The 25,972-nt window shown below is 46.0% G+C and overlaps 1 protein-coding gene across 1 annotated transcript in view; it reads right to left on the bottom strand.

Annotated features, from left to right (window-relative positions):
- The window catches only part of LOC118302683 (protein kinase C-binding protein NELL1-like), a 217,373-nt gene that overhangs the window by 112,530 nt on the left and 78,871 nt on the right, over positions 1 to 25,972 (bottom strand). Inside the window, exons 9-12 of the mRNA XM_047331695.1 lie at positions 24,675 to 24,777; positions 22,609 to 22,682; positions 18,778 to 18,877; positions 16,350 to 16,478 (exon numbers count right to left, since the gene is read on the bottom strand). Of these exons, the coding sequence (XP_047187651.1) occupies positions 16,350 to 16,478; positions 18,778 to 18,877; positions 22,609 to 22,682; positions 24,675 to 24,777 (406 nt within the window). The remainder of the gene's footprint in view (positions 1 to 16,349; positions 16,479 to 18,777; positions 18,878 to 22,608; positions 22,683 to 24,674; positions 24,778 to 25,972) is intronic.

The raw sequence follows: 25,972 nt of genomic DNA, 5'->3' as shown, positions 1-25,972 counted from the left end.
CCGCGACGCTGCTGAAGTAAACAACAGGTCTGAGTGAACCCTGGACCGATCCGACTCCGGCTCGATGGGAAGCTGCTCGGGAACGCAGACATTAGCCGCCACGCCGCTCTCCTGCCTCTCAGGTGGGGCCGTGAGATGTGAGCCCCCCCCTGTGATCATATATCCTGTGTGTGCTGATAAGAGACGGTTTAACCTTCTGCCAATCACAAACCGCAGACGGTTATTTGCTCCCCCCTCCTCTGAACGTTAAATTGGCGAGCAATTGTGCAGGCGCCCGCGCGGAATCTCATATCTCAGTCCATAAAGCAGCAGCAGCAGCAGCATCGGGACGGCGAACTTTTGTTTCCATTTCACAGGAGATTAATAGTTGTTTGCGAGCTGGAGCGAGAGTCTCCGGCAAAATGTAAACGACTGCAGACAAAAAAACAGGCCATGTTTTACTGTTAATATTACAACGATAATAATTCAATCTTCTCGCCGCACTCGGGAGTTATGAGTTTACTTTACTTTCTGTATCACGGCGCATTTGCAGTGCTGACACTTGCGCTAAGTTATATTTGGCGGCACCTGTGTAGGAACCTGTGCAGTCTTTTGCACCTGTACATTCCAGGTGCAAAAGACTCTTTTGAGGGTAGAGGTGGAGGAATATATGCAATTTGCAGATTAAAAGCAAATCGGCCGATGTGAGCTAACGTCTGCTGCTATCAGCTGATGCACCCGTGCTCGAGTGTGTGGCCTACCTGAACTCACACTGTGCTCTTATTAATTAACGGTAGGCGGGAAAAGACAATGAATGACTCCACATGAAGGACTTCAATCTTAAAAAGCCAGACCTGGTGGAGACAACTGTGCCTCATTAGAATAAATGGATGGCGCTGAGACCTGGCAGGAGGAAGGTCTTGAGCCCGTGGTTTGGCCAATTAGTGACATTCGCTGTAGCAAATTCAGCCGCGAGGACGTAAGCGCTCCCCGTGAAGCATTTAGGGGCGTTTTCAGGGGGGAGCAGGAAGAATGACCCACGGACAAATTACATCCCCCGGGTCCTTTGAGATAAAGTTCCCGAATCCCCTAAAGGTTCCCTGCATTATTTGAAAGGACTGACTTTTTCCAAGGTGCAACCGCCAGTTGCTATAGGACAGAAGAGTTCACGCCACCATGACCTTGAAATGCAATAACAGGTAAAAAAAAAAAAATGGATGATGTCGAATTATTTACAATTCCGAGCTCCGAAGTTCTGACATTGCATTTGAAGCCGCGACGAACGCTGTCAACTTTGTGTGGCGACTTTTTTTTCCATCCGGAGAAAAACGAGTGTCACAAAACCTCTGGACACATCAGCGACTGAGCTTGGCCAATCGGATGGACAGCATATTCCCCCAACAATACGATGTGCCCTGTCGTTATGGTAACGGTGCTGGGGGCTGCTCTCTGACGGGCTGAGGCCTTATCACATCATTACACACCGTTACTGTTCTTAATGGAGTCAACAGCTCCCGAGCGGAGGATACCCTTTCTCCGCTCGCGTGTGACTCATTAGATGATCTCACATGTGAATAACCCGAGGCTCAATTATCACGTCACTCAGCCGCCCGCCTGTGGCTCCTCACCTCCTCCTCCTCATCCTCACACAGCCACAAATTACAACGTTCTGTTCCCGTGCGTGTTGAACAGGTCCTGATTAAGGTCAAAGCAATTTATCTCCACGCCAATATTGGCTTTCTATTAGATATTCAGTCCGGCCGCCCGCCGCCAATGTGATTGAGGTCCTCCGGGGTAAAGAGCGAATTAGTCCTGTGGCTCGTCAGTGTTTCTTCTTCGGATTTTTTTTTTTTTCAGCAGCAGTACTGTGAAAGTACAGGAAGTACTTTTGAACGTTTTAACTCGGTCCATGTTTCGCTCTGTGGCTCGGACGTTAGCAAGCATGCTAAGCGCGTAATTGCGTCTTGTTGACATTTCATAAAATTCTGTTGGAGCGGCGGCGATAATTTTGCAGCGGCGGGAAGAAAAACCCTGCTCGTTATAGCATGAAAACTGTTCTGTTGGAAGATTCGGAGTAAAGAGATGCGACTTGATGCAGCCGAGTTCACTGAAACTGGCTAATTGAGCTCTTTTTGGGAGGGGTGTGGAGGCAAGATGGACACAAGGTGTGCGCCGAGGAATTTCTCTCCTCTCGTCTTGGCGAGACCGCAAAGATTGAAGAGCGTTCCTTCGCCTATGCGCGGTCATCTCATCTTTGCCATGTGTGGACAGTCGATGGTGGCGTCATCGTTGCAGAATTTAGGTTATAGCTGAAAGACATCTTGTGACACGCACTGCGATTAATATAGAGAACACATTCAGACAGAGAGAGAGGGTTGCTATGGAGATAGCCATTATGTCTGTGAGATGACGATGTTGTTGATGTTATTCTGGCAGAGATAAATAATACACCCCAGAGACAGGCAGTTTTTTTGGGGACGCCATGCACTGACCACTTGTTGATCTGTGTAACGAACCAGAAATCTCCTCTCAATATATTGAGCTCCTGTAATAAATACTTCTGCTTAAAAACATCCACGGTCTCCGTCCTCCTCCGAGTCAGCGTCGACTGCGTGTGGTGCCATTTACCATATTTTCTGATATGCATAAATATAGATATAAATATACATAGTGGGGTCGAGTAATTCAAGCACAACCGCTGTTTTCAGAATGAATTTCACACTATATTTATATTACAAAATGAAAGAATTTAGTGTTTTACAGTTTCATTGGAATACTACAGACATGTTTAATGCTGGTGCACGTACTGTATGTTCATCTGTACAGTAAGGTGGCACAGCATCCATCAGAGGACTTACACGCTTGACACGTAACCGGGGAGTTCATCTCCCCTATCACACGAAGGTCACCCAAAGTCCACCATCTGCTCTTTATTAAACACTCAACCTGTTTCAAGTCAGCCATCTGCCGAGCCAAAGAAATGGACGTTTTCGAAGCCTTTCGGGAGGAAAAAGCGCGGAGTAAAAAAGACGAGACGCAGGTTCGGCGCGTTTCTTTACACCTGCGACGACCTTCGACTGGCAACATTAACACGCCGGCGTTACATCGTCCACCTCTCTCTTTACACCGTGTTCTGTCGTTTTGGATTTATTAGACAAAACAAGCCGAGGCCTTGATTATGAATCCATTCATTCATTTACCCCTTGGTGGTAAAAAAAAAAGAAAGAAAATTAGGGCCAATGGGAGTTTATTATGCAGCAGGTGGAAAAACATTAGGTAATTCCAATATTAGCAGCCCAAGGTTGTGAGATAAATTCGCTTTGATACATCGTCTCTACCTGCAAAATGTTAGGTTATGCATTTGAAGAATAATTTGTAAAGCAGGAAGAGGCCTCCAATTAAACTTCACACACAAACACACACACACACACTAGGGGTGTGAATCTTCACTGGTCTCACGATTCGATTACGATATCATATTCGATATCACTGCACATCATGGCTCAGTTTTCATCAATGAATCAAAGCAGTCAGATAAATATGAACTCCCTTTTTTATTCTAATCATTTTAACTGCTCTTAAAAAAAGGACACTTAACAGCGACGTAGTGTAAGCTACTTTATTTACGTGACATTACATTATTTTATTTGGAATCTGTTTTGGAGCTGCCTCAGCAAAATGCTGCAAGTGATTTTAAGTTGGGCTTTTATTGTGAAGGGCAGGACGGAAGATCCCGTGGACAAAACAGCTAAAACAACTAAGCCGGTCCACTTTCCTTTGAACCGGCAAATAGCGGATGATAATCTCCGCTTCCCTACACCTGCTTCTCCATCACCTTCTTTTTTTTCTGAATCATCAACGTTAACCGGTGCTCCACGCAGAGCTTTGATCGCGTAAACCTTAAAATTAATCCATGAGCTTTCTTTCCCACTCACTGCGCCTCGGCAGAGCTGAACCGCTGCACCGGCGCTAAAATATACACTGCTCAAAGACAGCCACAGTCGACACGCTCCGGGCAATAGGCGCAGGGAGCTGGAGCTGCCTTTGTACTTCGAGCGTCTGTATTATAGCTCCGAGCGCTTGGCAGATATTTTGGGGCGCGAGGCAGTGGATGAGGCTCCCGCTGGTGCTGCAGGAGTTGAGATCTTTTTCTTTGAACTTCGTGCACTTGTTCGGCGCATGTTGACACCGGGACTGGCCGGGCTCTCAGAGCCGGGACGACGACAAAAGCCGCGCACGTATAGAATGTCAACACCGAGGCGGGGAACGCAGCAGTCAGGCCAAAGAACACAGAGCCAGAGTCACTTCGGCCGCCGGTAGAATAGGAGGCGAGATTGAAAAGGTCCAGACAGACGGCACAGAAAGGAGTCAAAGGATTTTTGCCCCGGAGCGTAGCGTTGTCTAAATGGAGAGTCTCTGCTGCTTCTTATCGAGCTCAAGGCAGTCGGTCAAAACAATACAGGATATATATATGTATATATATATGTATGTATTCAATATCCTTTCAGCTTATTCATGACTACATTCCCGCTAAAAGTCTGGTCTGCTTGACACTGAAATACAAACTTTTAAAATGCCATTGAAAGCCACTGCACGTCTGCAGGACTCTGGCTTCACGGGAAAAACCTCAGACCTCAAAAGATCCATTAAAGTAAAATAGTTCTTAAAAAAAAGGTCCTGACCTCTTCCTAAAATGACAAAATCAAATCAACGTTGTTTCACGAGAAGCCGAAGATCTCGCGACCTTGCGTCCCGATGGTGATTTTTAGGGCTGAGGGGATATTAAAGTTGCAGAAGGAATCCGTTTAAGGGAGGGGGATGCTTTCTTGATTGACAGCTACAGTACCTCGTGCCAGTTGGTCAGCCATGCTTCAGTTACCTCAGATCCCCCCCTGCAGGCAATCCCCCTACAAAGAAACTAACCCCGTTGCAGCTCCATTAAATGCCAAGATGGCAGCAAACTGTGAACTCAAACCGAACCTTCAATAAACGGTCCGTTCAAAGATTGATGGACGACGTGACATTTTTCTTCTTCTGCTGCAGTGTATTCGAGTATTTGTCAAAAAGGTAAAAAAAAAAAAAAAAACCATCGACACCCGCTGAAATAACACTTCAGCGGTGAAGATCAACGGACCTTCAACTCCCGTGAATGTGTTGGGTTTTGTTTTTTTTATGCACCGGAGCGTTAAATTAGTGCCGTGACAGATACGACAAAAGGCTGTTGTTGGGTTTTTTAATTGCCAGCGGTTAAATATGGTGTGAGAATGTGCGGCGGCGGCGGCGGCAGAGTGTTTGGGTCATAAAGCACTGTCGTGCTTTTGTGGCGCCCGGGCAGAAAATCACTACTCCGAGGGGGAAACCCTCGACATGCACTCTGACGGCTGGAAATCAATCGCGGCACGGAGCTAAACTTCAGGATGAATTCAGAGTCTTGGCATACAAACTATCTCATTTCATCAAACGGGGGACAAGTGAGCCAAAGAGATCCATTCATCACTTGATATACTGTACGTACCAGACACCATACCGATACACATTTTTCCCCCTCGCAGCTCGTTCATTCACTCTGGATCGGACTGGAAACTTATCTCGTCTTTCAAAAGAAAAGGAAAAAAAGAAAAGAAATGCCCCGTCACATCAGTTACTTTGTCCAAAGAGAGTAATTTAGCTCAATGACACTCAGTCATCTGAGTTTTTATCTTATTCACTTCTTTGTGTGTGTGTGTGTGTGTGTGTGTGTGTTCGTGTGTGTGTGTGTGTTCGTGTGTGTGTGTGTGCCAAGGACAACGTCTGAGCTAAGTGGAGATGACTGATGGGACGCGCAGTCATAATTGTGTCATTACCACCCGGTGGAATACGATCATAAGTCCCCGCGGTCGCCGCTGTAATTAACAGATTTGGGGGACGACTGAGGGGGAAGACTGAGTAAGGAGCGTCCGCCTGTCCGTCTATATACACTTGACACTTCTGTCACCTTGCAGCCAAAACACAGGGGGAATGACCTCAAGTCGTTAGCTTTAGTATCTTAAAACCCCACTGCACGCCAAGCACATGGACTCATAGAGTCACGAAAAAATATGTCTGACAACCAAGAAGTTAGTTTGACACTTAAATATCACATTAACCAGATCAATTTTATACACTATTGTAAAGTTTATTTATTGGAAACGTGTTGTACTTTTCGCCCAAATACCTTGTAAGTCACAGGACCAAGGTTATTGAAATTTGCGTGTATTCTAAATTAGTACACCAACGAAGGGAAATGTCACAACCTCGCATTTTAAACTCACACATTTTAAACTCACGCATTTCAAACTCACGAATGAGGCTGCGACCAACGTTTATTTACATCATCGATTAATCCGTCGACCATTTCCTCGCTTAATGGGTCCGTTGTTTGTTCCATAAAATGTCACAAAATGGTGAAAAATGTCGACCGTGTTTCCCGAATCCAGATGTTATAATTTCTTTCTTGTTCACACACCAAAGATATTTTGTTTACTCTCATAGAGGAGCAAAGAAACCAGAAAATATTCACATTTAGGGGGCTGAAATCAGAGAATTTGGATGTATTTTTTCAAAAGTACTACTACCAACTACCAATTAATCGATAATCAAAAATCCTTGCAGATTAATTTAGTAATCGATAAGTAATCGATTAACTGTTGCAGCTCTACTCATGAATCAGTGAATTGCCTGATTTTATCACTGGTGTTTTAAAAATGTTTGGCCGTTCAAGCACAACTTCCTGGTGCTAAACTGAAATTCTCACCAATAAAAGTTGATGACACCGTGAGTCTATGTCTCGGTGAGACTACGCCGTGGACATGGCAATTTCTTTTGCCTGCATCTGCCCATTAAAGAAAAACCTCTGCAACTTTTGTAAACCGAAAGCTCATCTTTACAAAAATAATCTTACCGCGTCAACTTAAATTTATAGATACGGTTTTATTGAAGCGTAGCTCCTTTGAAAAAAAAAAGATTACAGCAGCGATATGATCTTCAATTAACAAAGACTGTTTTTCTCCCAAACAGAATTAAAAACATATAAAGAGGACGATAACCTGCGTTGTCATGCGATAGAGAGAGTGAAAATCAGTTTTGTCATCCTTTGTCTGACAGCTGAGTAATTATATCTGTTATTGGATATCACCATCTGATGGCATATCGCAATCTGGCTAATATGGCAATAGGGATAAGTGAATTGCCCCCAACATTCGGGGCAAAACATGTATCCATGTTAATGAAATAAATCAGACCTGGAGGTAAGTCTGCAGTCTCTCCCATTAGGCCACTTAGAGCAAATTGTTTTTCTTTCTTCTTCTCCGGCTTGCACGGGACTTTCCAGGCTCAATTCCAGATGAAATGTGAACACTTTAGCCCCGCGGACCGTGCAGGGCAGCAAGCCAGCGAGTCCTCCGGCTCGAGGATTACCAGCCCCAAAATCCCCCCGCAGCTCAGAAAAACAGTTTGGGAAATTGAACGGGAATAAGCAGGGATAAATAACCGAGTGAGGAATGGGGCGAAGGGGGGTGGGGGGGGGTGGGGAGCCGTGCCAAGCACAGCGTTGGCAGTGTTGGAAACACATGCAGTCGGCGTAGCGCAGATGGCAAAGATGGATGCCACCCAGAAGAGAGTGTGAGCAGTGGGACGGGGAGGGAGATGGAGGGACGCGAGAGGACCAGCGGCGTATGTACATATTCACACACACACACACACACACACACACACACACACACACACACACACACACAGGCGCGCACACACAGGACGCTGTCGTTCAAGAAAAAAATGACTGTAATTCATTACATTGACCTTTAACCGGAGTGCTCACCCACTGTGACTCCGGCAGCCCTCTGCCAGTGTTTCACAGCGGGCCGAGTCAATCCGCCCCGTTGCTCGCAGAGAAGTTTCCCCACACACACACACACACGCACACGCGCACACACACACACACACACACGCTCAGATTTGCAGCACCATGGACAGAGCTTGGCTGCCAGCGCCGCTTCTCTTTCCAACTCTGTCCTCTCTTTCATCATCTCTGTATGAGCAGTGGAGAGAGACGTTGTTAGTTGGTTTTTTTTACCCCTGCCTGACGGTTTTCTGTAACCTTTATTTAAAGGATAACTCCATTTTAGTTAAACTAGCCTCACATTTTTTTTTTTGAGGTTTATTTGTGTTCACGTTCATAACGTTGTTGATACAACAATAGCAATGTGAAAACGCTGATTGATCGGTACTTTTTGGACACGTTCAGGACATTTTGAACAACTCGTATGTTCCCCGTCCGTCCGTCTTTTGCTTCAGAGCGGTGGAGGCACTGGGAAGCCGGACAGATTTGCAGAAGTACAAACGCAGCCAATTACTCTTTTAACGCCGCTGAGCGAGAGCCAATCCAGCCGGCGGCATCTTGCCACTTCACCGCGATAGACGGATGCACACTACTGCTCCCGTCATTGCAGACGGAGTAAGGACAACGGAAGGATTACCTAGACTGCTCCCAATCGATGAGGGACTCTCCTCCTTGCATTAAGTCTCTCGGCCCATACCACTTAAGGTCTCACCGGAGATGCATTGGAAAGTTTAATGGCAATTAGAGAGATGTCCCGATTCCGATGCCAGAATCAGGAAAGGGCACTGATACTGCCAGGAATGCCGGATCTAGCATCGGCCCAAAATGCGCAAATCCATGTACCGATCTGATACCGCGTCCGTAGAGTAGTTTCACACGGATAAAATATTGCAAAAATTGCTAATATTTTCACTAGTTCTTGCTAACGCTTATTCGCTACAGCAAATAACTTCTTCTTCGCCGCTCTATCAACAGTACTTGTCAGTGTCAGGACAGCACAACTGCTGTTTTGGAGCGACGAAGAAGAAGTAGTGTAGCGTTAGCCGGAGCTCGCCAAAATGTCAGCAGTTGGAAATATTTCACCCTGGAAATTGTGCTGTGCGAGTATAAAACAAGTGATATGGTACAAGTCGCCAGTGTTGCCAGATCTCGCGAGAGAAACAAGCACCCAAGGTCTGTTAGCAATAAGCCCAAAAGAAGCGAACTTCATCTTTACCTTACTCGTAGAGTTTCACCTGTTTTATTTTTGAGCTGACAGGGATGTAGAAGAAAAACTAACCATATGAGCCACAGGAGGCAACAAAAACTAACAAATCAGAGGCGTCATCATCTTGGAGTTGTTGACGGTAGCTGCACTATGTGACAAACTTTGTTTCAGGGGAGAGAGTGACAAGAGAGAGAGAGCAGGCCCAAACAAGCAACTTCACTTGAGAAAGACGGAACAAAGCACGTCGCCGTTTTTCTTGTGGGACTTCGTCTAATGGAATAGTATCGGATGGCTACCGGACGACATATGCAAAGTCCAGGTTTCAGAATCGGAATCAGTATCGCAAAGCAAAAAATGGTGTTCGTAAGTGGAACATCTCTTATTGCACTGATTTAACAGTTGTGCCTGTCCATGTTTCTCCGGCTCCATGGTGTCGTTTTGTGGGACTCAGCAAGTAACAAGTAAGAGCAGAAGCTGTCGGTTTTAGCGGATTAGCTGTAGCATAAGGCAGGCGGTGGACTCCGGGTGGAGGCGCATCGTGTTTTCTTGAGCTTATCTGAAAACCCAGGACAGCTAGACACACACACACAAGCATACTCACACTCACACAGACCTTCATCCCCACTGTGGGAGCTCTGCTCTGGCCTTGATGAGCTCATTTCCAACCACTGAGGATACGATTCCTGCAGGTTTGCACTCACTGGGATCTGTTTGTATGTTCGTAACTGCAGCTACCCACCACCACACTCCGTTGGTGTGTCCGTCCGTCTGTCGGCCAGAGTAGTCGTCGGCCTCCACTCGCAGAGGCCACATGCCCAGTTTATTTGCGAACATACAATTACAGCCACTATCTGCCTCGGCAACACGGAGACAAGATAGGTTAAGTCCTGCACAAATGACTTCCTCAATCCTGAACCATTCGTCCCAGGTAGCTAGGGGATATGGATATACGTTATCAGCTGTGACCATCTGAGCAAACGGGGCTCCCGACATGAGGACACATTATACGAGAAGGCTACCGGAGCCCCCAGGAAGAGAGCTCAGAATACCAAAACAAGGACATTTAAGGGTTCAGGTCTCCCAAATTACAACACTTTCACCTACCCCCGGCAATATTCTAGCCATGCCGATGGTTTATGTGCCAAGGTTTTTAGATCTTTTCCTTGAGACAATGCCAATACTAAGGAGGTGAGTGGAATTTAAATTGTGGTTCTCACAGTGTTGAAAATAAAAGACCCTGCTGTCAAAGGTTTTCACTTGAACTCGTTCCTACCAACGAATTGATCTCCAACAAAACTGTTTGAATTTTACTGTGAAAAAAACTCTTTTATTGCCTTAAAAGGTAAGAAATCTTACGTTGTACACTATGCATTCCAATGTGTTCCAAGGTTTTGGTTTTTCTTAAGATTTTCAATTTATATATATATTGTTTAAGCTACTGCCGATTCACAAGCGTTTCTTCCCCACGGCTATTAAAACTTTTTTTTTATTTCATTGCACAGAGAGAAATAAGTTCATATCATCAAATGACAATTGCAACAACATGTTTCCACCCATGCTTTGTCAGGTATGCATTGTAAAACTTGACTTCTCATAAGGATCAGACAATTTAGGCAATTGTTCAAACAAGTGTAGTCATACTAAGCTAACAAATCCGTTTGTGTATAATGAAATGTTTTTTTTTTGTTTGATTTCTATGAAAAATCTATGTCTGATCTATATATTTGTTAAAGTAATAGTGAAACTCATATCCATTCATTTTAATTTAGAGAGACTATGATTTGTGGATAAGGGGCAAACTCAGCACAGATAAATGGTCCCAGTTGTCACTTTTCCCATTTGTGCCCCATCAAAAGCCCATTGCACTTTATTCTTGTTGGACTTTCGGGGACCACCGAGTTGGCAGAATTGACACGACACTGCCCGCAGCCACTCAAAACCCACACTCACGCTATAGATTTTATGTTTAAAAAGGCTCCACGGACACAGATTGATGCGGCCACGTCCACTGGTGCGTGATTTTGGTGAAGTGATTTTATCGAGCGCACTTTCAATTAATGCGACTCGATGTGATGAGTTCGCTCTGTCTGCAGTATTTAAGATGATGCCTCAATGCAATATAATACTATCAAAGTAATTTTATTACCACGAGGAAGACTTTTTTTTTCTTCTGTGAAGCTCATCATGGTGCTTAAAATTGCCTATATGAAGACACTGATTGGCTCTTGCGCCACCCAGAAGATGGCAAACCCATCAACCACGATGTGGGGAGTGTGCTCCAGTTGCAGTAACTGTGACCAAAGTCACAATATAATATCACTGAGTGCTAAAAGCCAAAGGGAGAGGGAGAGAGGGAGTTTAAAGATGGGGGAAGAAGAGCTGAAATCAGTTGTGGTGTCGGCCGGAGATTGACTGGAGATCAGGGACACCGTAAAGTGCCTCGCGTGGCGCCCGTTAGCTGAGGGGACACATCAGACAGTCGGTCCCTGAACCCGAGGAGTTTGTCTGCTCCGGAGCTAAAAAAAAAAAATGAAAGCAAGCTGAACAAACAGAAATAGCCCCGTTAGGTTTGATGTGCTTGGTCTAATCTTATGACACACAGCAGAAATACAAAAGCTTCTACTGCAGGTCAAACCAAACAGCAGAAGAATGCAGGCCCCGGCTGTTTTTTGTGAAAAAAAGCGGAGAGGGAGTCGCGACACCGATTTGATTGAACGCATTGGTAATTAGGCCCAATTAAACCCGCGGTGCCGCAAACACGACGCACAGCTGGCGAAACAAGTCCACCTCTTCCGCTGTGTTTCGAACTCCGCACGGGACCGGCGGAGGAGCAGGGCACGCGAGGAGCTAATGGGACCATTGATGTGGGCGGAGTGACCCATGAGGATTCTCCACGGCAACCTCCCGGGACCATTTCAATGGAAATAAGCTTCTATTCTGCATATGTGGCAACACTTGACTCGACTCGGGCGGTCCTGCCAACTGCGCTGACTTTTTCCCCCGGTGTGCTCGCCCATTAAACGCTTCCACGGATGTGCCCTGGCGATGGAGCCTTTAATTTGAAATGAGGAGGAGGAGGAGGAGGAGGAGGGAAGTGCACAGATGAGGCACTTGAGAGGCCGCAGACCGGGAGACCATTTTGGCTATATTGAGGAAAACAATGTCCATACAAAGCAGAAAACATGTGTAATGAAAGAACGATGCACTATCTATAGGTTCCCCCTACGGTTCTGCAGGGATTTTCCGGCGCCACGGGAAAAGACTGAAAACTACAGAGCAGCGTCTGTCGTAACAACCGGGGCCATTTGGGAGGAGGGTCCCCGCGGCACTCGGCTGGGCAACGGGGGAATCGTGTTGTTCGCCCTTAGCTGACGCAACTATCTTCAACATCAGCGGGTCTTGCACTCTCCTTTTGTCCGGAGCTTCGTTGCTAATGACTTTAAATCCAGTATGTTTTTAAAAACAGCGCAGATCTTTGTTTTTAAGGCTCCAATTAAAAAGCTGTCAACCACAACAGTGATCTTGTCTGCGTCGTCTGGAGCTCAAGGGGCAACAGGTAGTAGATCTGCTGGGACTCCGCAAGTCTAAATAGTATATAAACAAGAGGCCGACGAGGATAATAAGCCCACGGTAAGCCCATTAGTGCAAACCTTGGCAACCAGAGTACACAAAAGTGTGGATCGGCGTCGGTCGGCGTGACAACCCGAGAGATGGAGCCGGTGCTTTTTTATCAGTTGTAATTAGAGCAGAGTTAGTGCAGTGAGTGCCTGTCTCACAGGATCCATCAGGGTTGTACACATAATCTTTTTATCCCAAGCCACTGAGAGCTGTTTCATGACCTGCTGATAGATGAGCCTCGATACTGTACATATGTGCCGTAAGTAGCGAGTGGAAGCTGGGAATTGGTCTGTAATGTAATTATACGATTGGAATATCGTCAATGTAACGTAGTTCCAGAAATAACAGTTTAACAATTAACCATCACGCAGACATTTTCTGGAAATTTGCTGGTGGTAAAAGTTAATTTGCAGACCTAACGTATGCACATATAATCTCTCCGAAATTTCATGAAAATTGTGCGGACTTTAGTGCCGAGCCAGCAACGGCGGCAGTTAGCCCCGTTGGAGCCTTTTGAGTTGTTGAATGTTGACAACTCCGATCAATGGCGACCGCTTCCTTCTCCCACCGGCGTTTCTTCCCCAGGATTAGAAAGAGTTTCCCAGGCTAGAGAGAAGGAAGGGCAGCCGTCCTCACCATCCAGTATGCAAAGCGATGCCTCCGACTGGACTCATCTCTTACATCCAGAAAGATGTCAGCCCATATGCGGTGATGCATTTTTAATGGAATAGATAAACACATAGGCCTTGGTGTTTCTACAGATTCTGCATATGCATGCACATATCTCTGGTTTCTCTGATACGAGGCAGATGGCTTTGAATATTGAAACCTTCAGCATATTCCTCGTGTTGGGCGTAGAAATCGGGCCTGTGTCGTTCTACATGCTGCAGCAGACGGAAATCAACAATCACACTCCCTCTTCTCAGAGTCAGACGGTAAATCTGACAACGCTGGAACACACAGATATCGTACTGTAAATATGAATATATTAATATTAATATTACATATGAAAAATGTATGTAAATACATTTAGAAAAGTTTCTTAAAAAGGTGATCTCCTGGCTTACCTAATAATAATATTTTTTGTTTCCAATAAAAATGAATTCAGTTGATTGCCGTTTCTGCCTCAGTCGGTGCAAACAATACTTACTTACAGTTATATCACAAACACTTTCTTTAGTGCACATTCGTCAAAATTGAAACAACTCAAGGCAAAAAAACTGGGTCCCATCGGAGACTGCTGCTAACTCGCTGACAAAGGAAAGTTTATGGGCAATTCACTATAGTCACACGGCGGCCATTTTTGCTCTGTCATCGTGGGTGGGAAGCTCAAATGCTAAAGGATAATGTCGTACTGCTGTGAACCAACAAATCATTATCATTTCACTGCGTGGATTGATGAGCAACTGGACAAATGTGTCCAGGGTAAAACAACAGATGTGAACAAATTAGCTACCGTTAGCCAACAGCTCACGTTAGCATTCAAACACTTCCGAGATAGCATTACCGTTTGGACAATGCTACATGACACGATGGAATAAGGCGTTTTATTTATTAATCCCCGGAGATATCAATGCACATCTTGGACAGATTTTTTTAACCCAGAAGTAAAAACCCACTGGATGATATCACGCTGGCAATGCTTGTCTTTTCACCTGAAACGCTCATCCAAGACATGTACCGGCTACGCTATACATTGGTAAACAACTAGTGTGGAGGATCTAATTTGGGGTTAGAAGAATTGTATGTTTATCTAAGATATAAGTCGAAACAATCCAGGAATACACTTTTAATGGATTGACAAAAGATCATTCTCCACTTATCCAAAGTTTTGACACACCGGAGGCCAAAGTCCCACAAAGGGATCCCACTGCAATTAGTCATTCAGTTTAAAGAGAGGGAGAGAAAGTAATTATGGCACCGCAAGGTGATACACGATACAGAAGGCACAGACGGGGGCTCCGGTGAAATTCTCAGGACCGTCCTTAAACGTCCGCCTCCGATTACAAGTAAATGACATCATATTCGATCATCCAGCTGCGGGTTAAAACTTTTATGGGGATATAATGGTCATGTTTCACGACAGCTGAGAGACAATAGCCAGATACAATCTCCCGTTTATGAAATACAAAAGGAGAAATTAATTTGCTCTGTTAAAAAACGAACATCTTTTGGGATATATCAGTGACAACCCCGTCAGACCGTTGATCTTTGTTTATAACTCAAATAAAGCGGCAAAAAAGATGAGATTACTCGAGTATGCTCTGCGAGGCATGTTATCCTAAGCCAATTTAAGTTGGAGGTGCGAGTGTGGAGCCATGTCAAATATCATCATAACTGTACAGCGGGATTCCAGCTAATCTACTCACAAAAGAAGTTTGAGCTGCCTTCAAGGGAGCAACCCCCTCCCCGAACGAGGATAATGCCGCCGTGACAAATGGAGCCGTGGCTGCGCAATTTTTAAAAAGTTGATCTAACAACAGCGTATCCGAGCTCGTATGGTGCGGGACTGTTGAGGATTGACGCGGGGGGTGGGGGGTAAACCTCGGGTAAACCTCTTTACCATGCAGATCAAACAGCGGCGAGCAGACAGAAGGGCTCGTGGCTACCCAGCGTTCGCCGTGTTCAGTGCATCCAGCGTGCCGTGGCTCCGATCCAAAGACAACTGCACTGAGCATCGAGCAAATCCTCCAATCCGCCGACTGCCACTCCCGCAGGCCTCTTAATCAAACGAGGCCATTAGCTCCATCACAAGCGCTCGGAGTCTCAAGCACGAGGCCGTTACTCGGCCAAGTCCGGCACCCAGCACACTAGAAGAACACTGACAAAGAGGCTAGAATCACGATCATGTTACATGTCACGAAACTTTTCCAGGAACAGATGGCCACTCTTACGACTGGGTTCACTTCCCAAATACAGGAATCTAACGTACAAAAGTCAACGAGCAGAAACTTTAAACTTGCATCGAATAAATAATCCTCCTACACGAGGGCAACTGGATTTGCTTGAGGTCAAGTAAACCTAAAAGCGTTTAGAGATACCATGACCTGGATGGCTGGGGATCTTTCTTATAGCTTGTTTTCTAACTACATGAATCTTACATGTGATGACTTTTCAGCATCCGACTCTGCACCCCTCGATTATGTCGCATTTCCTTTATTTGGCAAGTGAAAAATATGAGCATCCAGCCGTCAAAGGGAACAAGAACCTAGAACTTCACGTCAAAGCTTCAGTGATCACACTCCAACAAAAGATAAGCACAATGAAAATGTAACTTTTGACGAGTGTCTAAATTCCCTTTTTTTCAGGCTGGTACTGAATGAAACAAATGACTAACTAAGGTCAGCACTAACATACAATATCATTAATGGACTAAATATACAAAGGGTCCTTTAATGCAACAAACTCAACCATCGGTAAAACTATCAAATAATAGACAAATCAACCCAATCAGTGTTTCAAAGATCTTGCTCTTGTCTCGTATTCCACCAATCCCAAGGCTTTAAAAAGACGAATGCCAAAAAAAAGCTTCACAACCGACAACAGCGGTTTCTCAGAACAAATCCAGCCATCACATCTGCGGCCTTCAACCGAAAAATGTCAAATTACAACACGCCAAGCCAATACATATTACGATCCAGTCACACGAGCCTCGGCTCAGCCCGAGCCGGTTAAGGGTTTCAGTCCTACCTTCGCAGTAGGTAGAATCCCCGTGGATCGAGGCGTAGCCGCTCTTGCATTCACACTCCGCTTTAGTATTCCGGTTTTTGCACTCAGAGTTTTCTCCACAAATGAGTCCCTCCGCGCAGAAGTCGTAACCTGAGGGAGAGGGACAGAGGAGGCCTTGATTTACGTTGCTCCTAAAATTTGCTCGGTGAAAAATTGTGCACGGAACCACAAACAAAAATATAAATACACACATAACAGTACACAGAGAAAAGAAAAGAAAGCAAACAAATGCACAAATGAGTTACCTCGTTCCCGCCATCGACAATGAGGAGCCTGATTTATAATGTTTACTGTTGCAGTGGATTTTGGTGCAATAATAAAGTTTTGTATTCCGTGAAAGCATGCACGCACACAAAGAATATATATATATATGTACACACACACAAAACCTGCTGCTCATTTATCAATATCTCAGACGATGTCATCCATCCAGACAACAGAGTGACAGAGGCAGTTCCTCTGGTATGTTTAAAGGAACAAGGCGCTCAAATAGCTCAAAGTGCGTGACTGCAATACTTCCGTCAGAGAGAACCGGTGAGCGCAAGATGGCCGACTCTTTATCGGTTATGCAATGAGGACTAGACGCAAAGATGTCCGGCCCCTAAACGACCGTCGACCGACTCTACGAGAGCTGCAACAGTTAACCGATTAATCGCCTAGTACCACTAAGTTAACCGCCAAATATTTAAATAATCAATTCATGGATTCAAGATTCAGGATTCAAAATTCTCTGCTTTCTGCTTCCAAAATGGGAATATGTTCTGGTTTCTTTGCTCCTCTGTGACAGCGAAACTGAATATATTTGGGGTGCGGACAAAACAAAAACATCATCTCGGGGGTTTGGGGGAAACACGATCGACATTCTTTTAAAACGATTTCATGACATTTTATGGAATCCATTGATCGAGAAAATAATCGACGGATGAATCGATGGAACTCAACAAGACACAACATCGGCAGCCGTGTCGCAGAGATCCAGCCCGCTTTGAAACCAAACCAGACTGAGGTACACAAAAAAAAACAACAAAAAAAACGTGACAGACACACGGACAAGATGATTGTCTCCTGCTGAGAGCCCATGTAGCCCATCATCGTCCTGTAATGAGTGACAGACCGGCGGCACATGAAAGCCCTGAGAGCCAGGCAGCGGAGCCTGGGGAGCCATTACTGCGGCGAGACCACGCCGCACACAGCGGTGCGTTCATGGACCGATTGCATGAGGAATAAAACGCAGCACGCGCACGTGTCTCCGCCAAAATGGAACCCCAAAAAAAACCATCACCGCTGCGCGGGCAAACGCCTTTTCAATTCGTTTGACGTGCAAAAGATCTCTTTTCGGTCAGAGCGCAGTGACACGGGTCCTGGCGACACGGCGCCGTGGCCAAACCCGACAGAGCCAGCGCGACCTTTGCGGCGAGACGCGAGTAGAAATTCAGAGCCGGGGCCAAGGAGAGGGTGGGGAGATGATTCTGGGAATAAGTTTGTCTGGCGTGTGCATGTGTGTGTGTGTGTGTGTGTGTGTGTAAGACAGTCTGAGAGAAAGAGAAACAGGCTTGAGGGGGAGGAGCTGTGACTCTTTCTTTAATTGTGAGCTCTCACGGTCCTATCTCCTCTCTCGGCCGTGGTTTTTCTCTCGTCGTCCTTCCTTGTATTTTCTTTTTTTTTCTCCTTTACCTTTCCTCGTCTCGCTCCATCCTTCTCCTTGCTTCTCTCCACTTCCATCCCCTCCTCCTCTCGTGCGCTTCAAATGCCCTTTTCTCTCTTCTTCAACATCGCGGGTCTAAGACTTAATATCCTCTTGCCTCCTCCCTCCGTGCTGCCAGCTCATATTCTCTCTCTCATCTTCCCTTTCCCCCTATACTCTAAACCCGTACTTTCTTTCCTTTTCTCTCTCTCTCTAATTCCCATCTCCCTCTACTCGGAATTACGGTGGATTCGGCGCCGCGCCGCTTATCTCACCTAAACGAGAGTGCAGTGTCCTCTCTGCTCGGGATCCGCCCGGGGGTTTCTTCTTTTCTTTTTTCCCGTAACGGCTCTATAGTCGACAGCCTCCCACAGTTTGTGTATTCGGTGTATTTACCGAAATTTACCCGTGGCTATTTGCCCCGTAGTACCTTCTCCTGCCAAAGCAGCGGGGGGGGGGGGGGGGTTCAGGCAAATTGGCACAGCAGGTGCCTTGTGGCAGACAGAAGCAATCTGCTCTCGTAGGCATCCGGGGCCGAGAGGCGTTCAAACTGGCTTGAAGGGGAGAGAAACTTATTTGTTGCGGGGTCACAGCCGGAGTGGGCATCCGGCATCCGGCATCGCCGCCGGTGTTTGCTCCTCGCGGCGCGTCCAAAGACGAGAGAGAGAGTAAACGAGTGAGTCAAATGAAGGAGGGGAGACGTACCTCTGCAAACATTGCAGCATCGTCCGTCCGGTAGGATCTGCTCGCCCAGGGTGCAGTTGATCTCGGGACAGGTTTCCGCGACTTTCGCCATCAGGCCGTTCTGCGGAGGAGAAGGACGAGAGGCAATCAGGGGGGGGGGGGGGGGGTGTTTTCTGCGCAAGTGGCACGACCCGAGCGACCGTCTCCCGTTGCGCCGTCCACGCCGTTTGTTTTTGCGAGAGTCATCTGAGGCACAATTGCACCTTTTGAACCGTGACGAATGTGAAGAACAAAAGTTGAACAAGGCAAACACAAAGAAAACCAAAACATTTTATATCGAGGTCAGCAGATTAGAATACACGGGGCCACGGTCCTGGTTGAAAGAAGGGGGTTGCAGCCTCGTGGTCGTCAATCATCGCTGAGATTTGAAAAAATGAGTTAGAAAAAGGTAAACAAACACGACAGCACGGTTTCATTTGAGTAAACCGCCGCGAGTCTATAGAAGCCGCGGAATGGCCCGCAAAACAATATATATATATATATATATACATATATATTGTTTTGAAAAATATGAATATTTCCGAGTCTGAAAGAGGCTGCCATGACAACAGAGAAGGTGTGCATGAGTACGGATGGCGAGTGCAGTGCAGATGCATGCCGCTAAAGACGGGGAAACAAAGGCGGATGAAACTCGGGTGTCATCGTCCCCTGGGCTTTGTGAACTAACGGTCGCTGGTGTGTGTCGCAGCGCCTCATGGTCTCACGCCTCTCAGACACGCACTGACGTCCGGACACCTTCCTGAAATTCTCTGGAGCGGCGAGAATGTGAGAATGTCTCAGTCCCCCCCCTCGCTTGTAAAACTCTCCGGAGGGAAATTGCCGAGCGAGCCCATGTGAGAGTACGGAAGGATAAACTCCGAGGGCGAGCGGGCGGGAGGCGCCACCCGTCGTTTGAACGTTCCCGGAAGTTTTCCTGCTGTCGTGAACGTGCGGACCCAATTTTCCGGACAGTTTCCGGAGTTCATGTCTGAAAAGAGCCAATGAAGGAGCAAACCAAAGCCCTCACTATCCACAGGGCTTCGACATTCATGAATCAAGTAAAACTTGAAACAATAAGCCAAACTGTTACCCAATGACATTATCCCAAACATGTGCCACGTGACATCCCGTCTATTTCACGTCCATGTGTGATTCATGAAGAACTATGGTCCTACTACTCTACTCATGTACAGTAGCACTAAGTCTATTTGAATCAATGAACAAAATATCAAAAATCATTTCACAAAAGATATTACTACATAGCCCAACCTGTTTTTCTAACGCTTTCAGTCGTGTCATACAAAGATTTCTAGAAATTAAATTAGACTTTAAAACCTTTAAAAACTCCTCAACATATGTAACTGATGAAGTCATATCAAAGATAGAAATGTCACTATCTTTTCTCCTATTGTTGTGACATACAGGGATCTGACACAATTTGCACATGCAGTATATTTTCCTCAGGGTGACGCTTGTAAGTTTTAGAAGTTTTGTAAGCTCTGTTCCTGTTCCCGAGGACGGGTGAGGACAGTGAGAGGAGGAAGGGGTAGTGGTGAGAGCGGAAGACAGGACTAACGAGCACCAGGAAGACGGCGCCGGAGAGAGAGCGATGGCGCAGAGGAAGGGCATGAGGAGAATGAGAATTGCAAAAAAAGAAGAAAGAGAGAGAGACAGTCCCACAGACAGAGAATCAGGAAGGACAGCAGCACCCCGCTGGCCTTGTTACACTGTAGAAAAAGAAAGAAAGAAGAAGAGCCGGTGTAAAAATGGCCGCTGCAACCGGGCAGAACACGAGAACCGGGAACGCGATGTGCCCCCTTCTGCTTCATGAGTGACGGGTGGATGTAGATCAGAAGGGACATAGATTCAACCTTTGCCTTAACCACTAAATTAATAATTTCATAATAAGAATTTTCACAGTGTCGGAAAGATCCTGATATTTATTTTTTTGCGAAAATTCGTTCATGAGTAATTGTACCATTGGGGAGTCACGGACAAAAAGTATATGCCCTAATGGGATGTAGTCGATCAACATGAAGATTCCCCAAAGGTCATGGAAATGTATTTTAGGCTTTCACTATATTAAATATTTCTTTGCATTATTTTGAACTGTGAGCTTTTTATCAGTCACATAATTTCTCAGCAACTGCTATTTCAGTCTTTTATATAAGAAAATTAAAGCTGCAACTTATCAGAATTCTTTACAATAAACAAAATCAACGTTAGCTCACACGTTAGCCATAACAACTGTATAATAATAAGTGTGTCAGATTGCTGTGTTGATGCCCCCCCCCCCCCCATGGTGGAAGAACTATTATTGCAGCTTTAATCTTGCTGACAAATTTCAAAAACCAATATACAAAATACAAAAAAAATGGAGCATTAAAGCTCATGAGAGGCGTTTTACAGTGCAGAAAATAACCTTTAATCTTTGTGTTGACTTTTTTTTTTCTTTGTTGAGTTCATTTCCGTCGCGAGCCTCACTACTAATTAAACAAGCGGTTGTGGTTGCTTGGTAACAGCAGGCGCATCAGTAGCGCAACCTCCTTGGACGGAAAAGGTGAAAGTGGCGCGGCTTTGGTTTTTTCCCCCAAACATTTTCAAACGCAACTTTTGAACGTAGCATTTGTTCTCACTTGTCTGACCACACACACGTTAATCACTCAGTCCAGTATACCCAGAAGAATTATGATATTTAGTGATGAGAAGGAAGGATATACAGCGGCTGGGGGAGTGGCTAGTAGTGCAACACAGAAGTTTGTATGTTTTGAAGGGTAGTTGCATCATGGTATCTCTACAAAGCATGTGGGAATGTTGATGTTTTGGAATTATGTAGAGAGAAATGAAAAGTATATAGGATTTGTAATCAGTTGCCTAAGACAAAAAAAGAGTTTAATTAACTCGAAAGGTTTTAGCCGTGGACCATTAATGATTATAATCCTTTCACACAGCATCTATAAAAAATATAGATTAATATGTCCCCCGTCTCTCCCTCATTCCTCTTGCGTATTCTCTCCAAATGTCAATGCATATATTCATCGCTGCTTTTCTCACTCCACCCACTGTGAGAGAGAGAGAGACGGTCAGGAGAGGGAAGGTTGCAACGACCGACCGCCGGTCAACCGGCCCCAAAAAAACACACACGGCACATGTTCACTGTACTTACTGTACATGTTGACACACAAACCCATGGCCGTCACGGACCACGGCGCGCCGGGACTATTGGAGACCTCTGAGGACATTTTTTGGGCGTGGGTTCCATCTAAAGATGACTCGGCCATTTAGCAGCGTTCACGTCCAGGAGTTAAAGGCTTTTTAATTACTTGAAACAAAAGCCCTACACAGAAACAAAAAGGTGTCTTTGTGCGCAATTACATGCATAAAAAAACACTAGTTTATGCCTCAAAAGATTTTTTCCCCCTCTTCTTCTTCTGTTGAAAGATAAACGGCCTCCGCGTAAAGAAAGCTCACCTCTGCTCTGCGCCTGACCTGCAATAATGACTTTAATTACAATCCACGCGGTGACGAAGCGCCGAAACAAATCAAGCCCTTTTGTGTTGCCGTGCTCATAAGTTATTCTAATTGCCGCGGCTATCTCGCCGTTAGAGGAGGAGGAGGAGGAGAAAAAAGGCTGATTGAACAGACCAAGGGAAAGGGGGAGGGGGAAACTAATGAGGACTGCTGGCTCATTGAATAACGCGCTGAAAAGATTAAATTCCACCACGCACACGTACGCCGGACGGGAAGCGCTGCGATCTGAGGCCGGGGGTGATAAAACACTCAACGTAAAAAAAAAAGAAGAAAGAGGGTTACCTTGCATTCCCGGCAGCTCCGGGATAAAAAGCGTTGGCCTTCGGAGAAAGTCTGGCCCATGTAGGTACATTTAGCTGCGGGAAAGAAAGAAGAACAGAAATGCTTAATATAAGAAGTACAGTAACTAGGACATGCAAGACAGGGGCATGTTTCTAATATCAGCTCCTGTGTTCTTTCCTCGAATACTAAGTGGCTTTTGAGATTGCCTGCGAGAGGCCTGAAGTTCTGCACAGACGTAATGCCATTAGAAGCCAAACTTATTCTTGGCTGGTGTGCATCAGCGGGAGAGGAAATGTATCATGCGCATTAAGAATACAACAGAGGAGACCCCTTTCCCGCGTATCCCCCTGGCAACGAGGCAGGAATAGAACAAAAAAAACCAAGCACATGATGTGAAGTCCTGCTTCTTTCTCTCCTCTCTGGGGCTTGCGAGACCAAGGATCGCTCCGGAGCGCCGCTCGCTCGTCTGCGCCAGATCTCTGATGTTCACGGGTGGCGGGGGGGGGGGGGGAGGGAGAGGGAGAGGAAGAGGAAGAGGAGGGAGAACGAGCGGAGCACAGGGACGGACAAGGAAGGCAGCGGAGCGCTGGGATTATTCAAAGACGGACTTACACACCTCGGGGGATTTAGTGCGTGTTATTTTTTTCCCCGCGGCGCGGCGAGAGAGACGCGGCTGTTCGTGGGCCTGTGAGCAGTTGAGCAGACGCCGTGCGCTTCGTATGGTGTTTCCAGTTCAGCTTCCGCGGGAAAAATCAGCCGCCTGCGATCTCTGCTGCTGTTGCGGAAAGTTTTTTCCCTCGGCGCCTTCGTGCCGGCCGAACCGCCGCTCCCGCACAGAAGGTGTGTTGTCGGTCTACAGCGGCTGTACTGTAGCGTGAGCGTGAGGCTCCTATTGGGGAACGGCAGTATTTGTGGTGCATTGACACAGTCAAGGCTCGGCCGCGTTTCGTTCTATCAATGTCCAAGTTTATGATACGGGAAATAAATATTGTTCAGAGCAATCACCAGCTCCAAGTGAGAGGGTGAGGGCTGCGGCTTCCCAGTGTAGTGGAGATTATAATGTGCAAAAAAACGCTGAAGAAACACGCCGGAGTAAACTTCCGCAGTTCGCAGCAGTGAGTCCCGGGGCGACTGCATCGAAACAGGTGTAATGTGTCTGTCGTTTGGGCTCCAATAAGGACGGGCTGAATATTTGTGGTCGCAGTTAACGCAAATGTGATGGGACCAAGCCGTCGTGCTGCTGTAAAAAGGTGCGGTGAGACCAGAATGTGGAAAGTGCCAGATACACCCCTCATAAATCTGAAAGTAAGCATTTGAAGCAACGGATCTTCCGTTTCACACAGATTTTTTTTTTTAAAAAGGGCACATTCAGCAGCGACCGCTGCAGACGGATCTTTAGCCGCTGTAGCTAATCAATCCTTAAACGCCATGAATAGATCCAAAAATAAGTCTCCAGCTGATTTTATTTTATTTTTTTTACATTTCCAGTAGTAGAAATACTCTATTGGGTAATTATTATTATTATTATAAGAGATCGCAACACGATTGGTTGCACAGTAGGTATGTATTCCGTTTCCCCCCGACAGTGGCAGATATTAAAATGTGGCGGCAAAAACGGGAGGCGAGAGGAGCCCACGTTGACGTTTAGTAGCACTACAAGATTTAGGGATCATTTGTTTCTGAAACCAACATATTCTTCATTTCGATAGGCCATGAAGAAGTTGCCGCTCGATGTTCAACTTTGGTTCTGAAGCAACGAACTGTCACCCTGAAGATTGCGGTTGACACGCGGCATTTAAATGAGTATATGAAATCGTAGGAAATGCATGGAATGGTACGTCGATCGTCGACGCCGTCTCTATAATTCCAGGAGAAACGTGACAATTTTGCGCATTTTGGGGTTTTTTGCGTTTTTGGTTTTAGAAAAAAGCCGAAAAGAAAATAACTCCCGCTCTCCAAACTCTTGATATACTGGTGCTGTCATTACCATTCTGCAACACATCCTGCCTCTATTGCAGTCACTGCGAACCTCACATTTATTTTAAAAACGCGCCGCCGACACTCACGTCTGCATTTCTTGCAGCAAGTCCCGTCGACGTGCACGGGCAGCGAGTCCCCGGAGCAGTTCGCCGGAGGGCAGAAAATCCTGCGACATTCCACGACACCGCTCTGCAAGAAAAAAAGGACAAAGAAAGAGTTCCTTCACTCCCTGCCAAAATCATGCCAGTATCAGAAGCGACAACACTCAGTGTGCACGTACACTTTTTTGCCTGTGGCGCTGCTGAGAACTTCCCACTGAACACATCTCCTGCTTCCCTGCGTGTCTCAATTTACACTCCCGCGAGAATTCAAAGGGGTCTCACGTTGACCGGGAGGCAAACGTTCCTCTTCCCCTCGACCGCGACGGTGAAAACGTATACGTAACGAATGCAGGGCTGATGCTCCATTCGATGCAGCTCCAGTACAGCCCGGCCCAAATATGATGACGGCTCCAGCGGTGTTCGCACCATGCAAACCTAATTCAAAACTCACCTTCAGGAGCTGCATCTGAAACTGAAAGCTATCATATATATATATATATATATATATATTTATTTCTAAACCAGAATGTGATACGGTGCAGATAGCAGATTCATCGTCGGGCGCAGGACGGCTGATACAGAAATTGAGCAGCCCTGCTGATAGCAGGTAGTTTATTCAGGGCCTGAAGGACTGCCTTCATGTTTTGGAGGCTGATATCTCTCTCCCTCTCTGCGCGCGCGCCCCTTCATTCCGTGAGTCATCGGAAATGGTTCCCCCAGGATGCCGCAGTTATCAGTTAATGGTGTGTCCGCGGGAGGAAATCAGACCAAATAAACTTCACCCTGTGCTTGATGTGCAATGATGCAGCGAGTCCCAATTCCCAAAGGGGCCTCGGGATGGCCTGATTCAACACATTTGGAAAAAAAAATCTGGCTCCTACGTATGAGCGCATGGCGGAGAGGCTTATTAGAGAGGGGGGAGGGCGCTTATAGGGAGGCGGGCAGGGGGCAGGGAGATGAGATGATTCACGGGCCGGGAGAGAAAGAGGGACGTGTGATTGGAACGCAAGTGGAGGAAGCCAAGTGTCGGAGGACGGTGGAGACTTTCCATTAAAGACGCAATCTCCTCTTTAAAGATGTTATTTTGTTAAAAAAACTCTTTTCCTTTTTACTTCATACGTTGCTATCTTCATCTCATCAGATCCTTCTTGTCCATTTCTGATTCATATTAAAGAATTCCTTTAAAGAATTGAGAAAAAAAAAATCTCCATCAGCTGAGATTATTTATATTAAGTTTCAAATAACCAGGTGAAGGTTTTTTTAAAAAAAAAAAAATGCACGGC

The sequence above is a fragment of the Scophthalmus maximus genome, chromosome 4 (genome assembly GCF_022379125.1).
Source record: "Scophthalmus maximus strain ysfricsl-2021 chromosome 4, ASM2237912v1, whole genome shotgun sequence".
NCBI classification, from domain to species: domain Eukaryota; kingdom Metazoa; phylum Chordata; class Actinopteri; order Pleuronectiformes; family Scophthalmidae; genus Scophthalmus; species Scophthalmus maximus.
This window is presented reverse-complemented; position numbering and strand designations above follow the sequence as displayed.